The sequence below is a fragment of the Lycium ferocissimum genome, chromosome 4 (assembly GCF_029784015.1).
Source record: "Lycium ferocissimum isolate CSIRO_LF1 chromosome 4, AGI_CSIRO_Lferr_CH_V1, whole genome shotgun sequence".
Lineage (NCBI taxonomy): Eukaryota > Viridiplantae > Streptophyta > Magnoliopsida > Solanales > Solanaceae > Lycium > Lycium ferocissimum.
The window spans coordinates 36,318,181-36,325,308 of NC_081345.1; the positions used below are offsets into that span (position 1 = coordinate 36,318,181).

Consider the following 7,128-nt stretch of genomic DNA (forward strand, 5'->3'; position numbering starts at 1 on the left):
GTTTCCCTTTAAAGGTAAGTAAGATCGCAGGGCACAATGATTTATCTTTGCATTTCTATGTGATTCCAGAGATGAACCTCATCACTAGATTTGTCGCACCGTCGAACTCCTCGAGACCACCTTCGAACATCGCTTACCATAAAGACAAGAAGAAAACCAAAGATTTAGTTGTCCGAAGGACACTTCCTCTCGTGCCTTTCGACCCATTCGATGCCCGACGTGGTGAAACGTAGATTAAGTCAATCACATCATTTCCTGCAGTAGATCGATTGATAAGAGCAAAGTTTCCACGATTCGCCTTCTCGGTGTTTCCCTCGACAAATACGACGACGCAAAAAAGAAACGCAGTGTTAGTTAAAAGACCACCATGTTCTCCTCCCAAAGGACTTGAACATGATGACAGTGATCCCTATTTCTCTCCACCTCAACACCCTTGTGTCTCCATGTTAATTCACATCAAAGCCATGATGTTAATGTCATCACAGCAGCCTTCAACTCAATACTGTTGTGAACTTGTGACACCACTGAGCAGAACCAAGTACCAAGCTGCCTACTTACAGTTATGGTCTTATGATTGGTCCTACTATAACAGTAACTTATTCCAATACCTGCTAATGACTTATTCCAATTCCTGCTGATGTGCAAAGATTGTCACACCAAAGCCTTTGCTTTCACACCAAAGAATCAAAAGCATATCCGCACATCCTCACATGTATCATTGTGGTGTTTAGCAACACCTCATTCTCTCGCATATTCACCCCCCCCCCCTTTTTTTTATTTTTTATATATGTGTTCCCCTCCCCGATTCACACCGAACGATATATGTCATTGTCACCAAAGAAGCATCGGTATACGTGTACTGACACAGTAAGTTTTTCTGTTCCGCCGTATGCTTGACGGTGTTATGCTCTCAAAGAAGATCGCACATGCACCGCACTATACCCGGAAGAATCGGGCTTCTACCTCTCGTAACACATCATTGGCAATGTTCTTTTCTTTTTCATAAAAAGCTACGTATAGAAATATCCGTGCGCTGTCGCTTCACGTTCCTTCAGCGTATTCTTGTTGACCTTCCTTACTCCAAACAGCTTTGTCCCCAATCGTCCCTATGAGTTCGCTCAAGCCATATTTGCACCATTTCATTTCCCATGCATTGATCGGTGTTGCGTAAACTACACAATCACACAGCACATTATTTTAGCGACTACACGCAACCTACTCCAACTCCACAACACATCACCTGCTACCTACCTAAAATCAGTGACAAAGCCAAATTAGCAAATGTCATAACCACCAGTTTCTCCACCCAAAACAGTTGCAAATGAAAGGTTGCATCAATATGTATCTTCCCATCAAGTGTTTCCCACCAAAAAATCATATTTCCCATTTTGCCCCTGGTCCTGAAAATATCAGTCTTGATAGTCCACACCATCAGCTCTCCATACAACATATTTGTAAATGATTGTAAAGATCATTATTCAACATCCTAGCAGATTTTCGACCTAATAAAACCATATTTCCCATTTTGCCCCTCATTAAGAAATACCAATGAAATCCACCCTCCTCCTACTTATTGTCAACTATCAGTAAAATGGGCAACTAGTGCCAATCCCTGATATCCTGTCAATAAGCAGATCTTCACATTCATCAATATCTCTTTTGAGTTCTAATTCTCAGACAACGCAACTTGTCACTATTGAGAATCTTTTCTTCCCATTGAATCCAGATCTACAAAGAATTCGCTATCACCTCCCTATGATCGAGGGCATAATTAGCCAAGTGATCGGTTAATCGGTTGTTTCTCTCATGATATGCGACTGGACATCGATTATCAATAATCTCCAAAATCTCCTCTACCGCAAAGGCTATATTCCAAGGTGGTTTCCACCGCCTTTCCAAAATGTTTTTCAATAAGAGTGAATCAGTCTCCAATATGAAAGAATACACATGTTGAGAAAGACAGTATCTTGCAGCTTCAAGAAGTGCCATAGCCTCGCATTCAAATTGGTGTTGTCCTCCATTTCTTTAGCTTTTGCATAAACCAGGTTACCGTAGCATCCCTTACACAAAATGCATACGAGCTTCTACCGTGGTTGCCCCTAGTAGACCATCGTTGTTGCATTTCACGCAACCTTCGACATGCCGCCACACCTTAGTCACCCGTAACTTTGGGAACGTAATTTTCCGTAATTCTCATAATTTCAGGCCACCTATGAGGGACAGTTATGATACCTGGCTTCCTCAATGTCACAAATTGCTGAATATTAGTTGAGGCCTGATAAATGACTCTACTAATTGACACCTTGACCCTATGCTTGTCTCCATTTCTCTTCTTCCATAACTCCCAAACAATAATAGAAGGAATAGCATAAAAGATTGGTTTTATCCTTGGTATCACATCAGCGGTCCACCACTTTGTAATAACTTGGTGCAAATGCATGCCATTTATATTTATACATCTGCTTCTTATAAATTCCCATGCGGACTTAACAAAGGAAATCCCTTTGAGTTTCCAAAATCCACCAAGGTTTGTCAAGTTCATCATCCTTACCTGGGAGGAAATCCGCAATTCTTTAAGAATGTAGATACGTATATTCTTCGGAAGGTTATTTCCGATTGCTTGTTCATGCCATCCGCCTTTCGTGACTACATCGTACACATTATTAATCTCTTCATTACAATAGAAATCGAAGGTGTTAGAAAATAAAGAGGTCCCAAACCAGTCCAATTATCAAACCAAAACAATGAGGACCAACCCCATTCTAAGTTGCCACCATGTCTGATGATCAATTAAGTCCCTTGCTTGAAGCATTTTCCTCCAAATGTGTGAACCTTTTTCCATGGCACGAGTATGGGGTTGTTTTTCTTTAAGTACTTGTTGCTCATGAAAGAACTCCACAAAGGATGGTTTGGTTCTAAAGTTCCACCATAACTTAGCAAACAATGCCATGGACATATCACTAAGTGATGCAAACCCAAACCACCTCATCACAAGGCAAGCAAAAGATCCCAACCTGTCCAATGCCTGCTCCTTTCACCAATAGCGTTGCTCCAGAAAAATTGAGCAAATATCTTGTGCAGTTTCTTAATCACAAAGGAAGGTGGGTCAACAGCAGATAACAAATGCATAGGCATGGCTTGTAACACATGCTTCAACAGAATTGCCCGTCCACCAAATGATAATAACTTCCCTTTCCACACTTGCAATCTGTTTCTCACCTTTGCTATAAGTTCGTGTAGAAGGCATCTTACTCCTTGCATAATAAATGGAATGACGAAGATATATCATAGGAAATTCCTTCCTTGCAATGCCAAGGTAACCCTTTCTACCGCTCGAAATATCGCCTCGCCACCCTATCATGCAAATAAACCGAACTTTTAGCCTTGTTGATCAACTCGCGTAAGCTTGTTCATATTCGGTCAAAAACATTCATAATCAAACCCAATGAAATCTCACACGATGAAGAAAATATGATAGTATCATCATCGCATACGCAAGGTGGTTAATTTTTGGACTCCATTTAGGCAAACCAAACCCAGTGAACCACAAATTGTTATGCAAAGCATTCAAACCCCTTGATAATACTTCAACAGCTAATATGAACAAAGTAGGCGACAAAGGATCACCTTGCTTAACACCCCTAGAAGAATGAAAGAAACCATGAGGTGGCCATTAATAAACCTCGAATACGCTTGTTTCAAACAATTTCATAAATCGTGCTTATAAACTCGTTCACAAAATCCCATTTTCCCTCGTAACATTTGTAAGAAAAATCCATGACAACCTATCATAGGCCTTTGTCATATCCAGCTTCATCACAACATTAGGAACAATAGCATTGGCATTCTTTTTACCTTTATTTGTTCTGAGTCTGATATCGTTGATTATTTCTTGAGTCAATAAAATATTCTCCACAATGCTTCTACCCCTCACAAATCTCGCTTGATTCCGTGATATCAACCGCAACAAATGCACCATTCTCTCATGTACCACTCTGGAAAACACCTTGTTCACAAAGTTACTCAGACTAATTGGCCTCATGTCACTAAAAGTCTGAACATCTTTCTTCTTTGGTAACAAAATAAGATTTGTATGAGTTATGTACCTGGGCAATTCATAACCTCTAAAGAAATCCCAAACCATGTTGAAAATGTCATCGCCAATAATATCCCAACATGTTTGGAAGAACAAAGCTCCGTAAAACTATCGCACCACTCGCACTTATACTATTTAAACCAAACACAACCGTTTCACCTCTTTTTTTAGTAGAATCGCAACGAGTTCTTCATTCTGCTCGTTACTAATCATGGAAGGAACATGTTTCAAGATATCAAACTGTGTAGGAACTACAGTTTCATGAAATTGTGCCTGAAAAAACCCAACAGCCTCCTCTGCAATCTCTTCCTCATTGTCAAGCCATTGCCCCTGTGAGTTCTGTATTCTTTTCAACTGCATCATTTTTCTTCTGCAGCATGGAAGAATTTGGAATTCTTGTCACCATCTTGAAACCAAGACATTCCAGCTTTTTGCTTCCAAAATTCCTCCTCCAAATACAATACTCTAGTAAGTTCAGCTTGCACTTTCATGAGTTTCTCCCTGTTAGCATAAGAGGGATTTGACTCAAAGAGTGCTTCATGGACTTTAATCACTTCCTCAAGGTTAGTGATCTGCTGAAAAATATCACCATAAGTGGACTTGCTCCATTGGGATAAGACCTGTTTCATTTTTTTCAGCTTCACATTAAAAGTCATGAAAGAATTAGCAACCACATCTGTCTCCTAGTTTGCTTTCACCACATCAATAAAAGTATCATGCTTAGTCGTAAATTTAAGAATTTGAAAGATTTCTTAAATTGGCCGGACCTCTTGTTTGCATTCAATCAGCAAAGGAGAATGATCCGAGCCAAACTTAATCAAATGAGTGATTTCTAAGCCTAGAAACAACTGTTGAAGCTCAAAGTTGCCCAAACACCTATCCAGCCTCTTGAATACACAATCATCCGCCCCTCTCCCATTCCACCATGTAAAAACACTTCCCTTATACCCCAAATTCGTAAGATTACATGATTGAATACAATGCCTGAAATCTTCAACTTCATTCAGAGACACAGGTAAGCCACCATACTTCTCCTCCTCATCAGTGATGACATTAAAGTCACCCCCAATTAACCACGGACTTGTCATATCAGAAGCAAGATTATACAAAGAATCCCAAAGTTCAATTCTTTCAATCCTATCACACTTAGCATAAACCAAGGTGACAACCAATTCCATATCTACATCCCAGTTGAATAACTTTAGTGTAAGCTGCTGAACAGATTCAATCAAGACTGTTACTTCATATTCTTCATCAACAAAGGCCCAAATTTTGCCAGAAATATTGCAAATAGCAGTCTCTAGCCCCAACCTTCTTCTGTAACTTTCCATCTTATAGGCTTGTTGAAATGGCTCCATCAAACCTACAAGAAAGAATTTGTGTTTTGTATGCATTGTTAAAAGCCTTTTAAAAGCCTTTTTTGTATTCAACGATCTAATATTCCATATTAGTGCATTCATCACTACATATGGGATTTAGAATTTGTCCTCCCTTGTTGTCACCCCCGAAATATGAGGTGCATTATCTTTGCAGCTTTCTTCTACTTTCCCGTGCCCTTGCTATCCGTCTGTGGGAAATATCACTCTCTCAAAACATTTAAAAAATTACGAGCGCCGATTCTTCGTCCATATATATTTTATCTTGTTCCCCATCTGGAATTGCTACTTGCAAATCTGCAGCATTATCTAGAACTTTTTGTACTTCAGCTTTATTTCGTCTTGCATTCTGTTGTACTATCTGAGTTTGCTTTGCCCCAGAATTAGCCTTGCTGCTATCCTTCGCATGACCTGTACCAGAAAACAGATGTTGTACTTTAGCACCCGAATGAGCTTGAATTCCAGATTCTACACTCTGATCTTGAGATTCATCAATATCGTTCCCATCCAGGCTATACTCCTGCATGCTATCTGAAATTTGTACCTTGTCACCATCCACCTTAGCACCATGCTTCTCCTTTCCATGTGACTGTACCAGCTTATAACCACTCTCCAATGTTTTTCCACTGCCTTTGTTCCCTGGTACTAGAGCAACTGTTTGCTTGCTCTGTATGTGACCTCTAGCTCTTAGAGTACCCTGTTGACTCTCATGTACTTTGATTGCATTAGGACTTGCACTAACTTTTTGTTGTTCAAGAAGATCATTGGTTTTTTTGGCCGAGAATTTATCCACCTCTTCACTTTACGCATTCTCTTCCCCGAACTCCGAGTATACGCATTTTTCCTCTTTATCATCTCACGCATCATGCCTCATGCCACCATGTTTAGCAACCGCTGAGCGTTATCCGTCGTTTTGAAATGTCCACTTCCTCTTCATCTATTACCTTGTCAAACATTGCATGAACCTGTTACGCTGACCCTAATGAAACAGAGTTTTGCTCACTAACTGCTCTATCTCCTTTAATTTCGTTTTCTTCATTATTCTCTTCAATTTGTTCACTCCAAAGTTTTCTTTCCTCACCAAAAGCACTTTGCACCCATTGCTTAGTTTGACTTGGTGAATTCAGCCTTTTGCTTGGAGTATAAACAGGTGCATCAACATTAAGGGACTTCTCCACTCCTTTAGTCCCCTCATCAATTAATGCCACCACATCAGAGGAAGGCACCACTGTATTGACCTGCTTCCCAATGCTATTCGTTACATTTGGAATCTCTGCAACTTCCACAACTGGAGTACTAACAGCAGAATTGACAACTGCTGCTACCATCAGCTGCTTGTTGTCATCGACAACTCCTTCCTCTAGCTCCTCTTCAACACCCTCTAAAGCATCAAATTTATTGGCAACTTGAACATTATTTGAACCAATCTGAAATGCTTTCCTACATTCTTTGACCATTTACGCCATTGCTGGCAAGGCAGTTAACCGCTTGTTTCCATTATTATTCACCCGTTTCCTTCATTTGTTAGATTGCCATTTGTATAAGTCCTTCACATTGCCAACTACTTTCCCACTCTCCAACACTTTAATCACATGGTCCCTATTTCATAATTTGCTTGCTTAAATTGTGCTTGCCTTCTAATATTTTTGCTTGTGC

At 40.0% G+C, this 7,128-nt stretch overlaps 2 protein-coding genes across 2 annotated transcripts; both read right to left on the minus strand.

The window, feature by feature from the left end:
- Positions 1-2,988: 2,988 nt before the first annotated feature.
- Positions 2,989-4,459, minus strand: LOC132053996 (uncharacterized). The gene is made up of 4 exons (XM_059446083.1): positions 4,248-4,459; positions 3,786-4,106; positions 3,532-3,641; positions 2,989-3,254 (listed from the first exon to the last, which is right to left on the minus strand). The coding sequence occupies exons 1-4, from the start codon at positions 4,457-4,459 to the stop codon at positions 2,989-2,991; spliced, it is 909 nt and encodes a 302-aa protein (XP_059302066.1).
- Positions 4,456-5,427, minus strand: LOC132053997 (uncharacterized). Its single transcript, XM_059446084.1, has 2 exons — positions 4,864-5,427; positions 4,456-4,779 (listed from the first exon to the last, which is right to left on the minus strand). Exons 1-2 carry the CDS (start codon positions 5,425-5,427, stop codon positions 4,456-4,458), a joined length of 888 nt encoding a protein of 295 aa, XP_059302067.1.
- Between the last annotated feature and the right edge of the window lie 1,701 nt (positions 5,428-7,128).

Excerpts from the sequence above, each read along its gene's own strand:
- LOC132053997 (XM_059446084.1), bottom strand. The coding sequence starts at position 5,427 with ATGGAAAGTTACAGAAGAAGGTTGGGGCTAGAGACTGCTATTTGCAAT. Across the intron at positions 4,780-4,863 it reads TGATTGAATGCAAACAAGAG|GAGACAGATGTGGTTGCTAA; the intron begins GTCCGGCCAATT and ends AAAGCAAACTAG.
- LOC132053996 (XM_059446083.1), bottom strand. The coding sequence starts at position 4,459 with ATGATGCAGTTGAAAAGAATACAGAACTCACAGGGGCAATGGCTTGAC. Across the intron at positions 4,107-4,247 it reads CTAAAAAAAGAGGTGAAACG|GTACATAACTCATACAAATC; the intron begins GTTGTGTTTGGT and ends TGAATTGCCCAG. Across the intron at positions 3,642-3,785 it reads ATGACAAAGGCCTATGATAG|GGGTGTTAAGCAAGGTGATC; the intron begins GTTGTCATGGAT and ends TCATTCTTCTAG.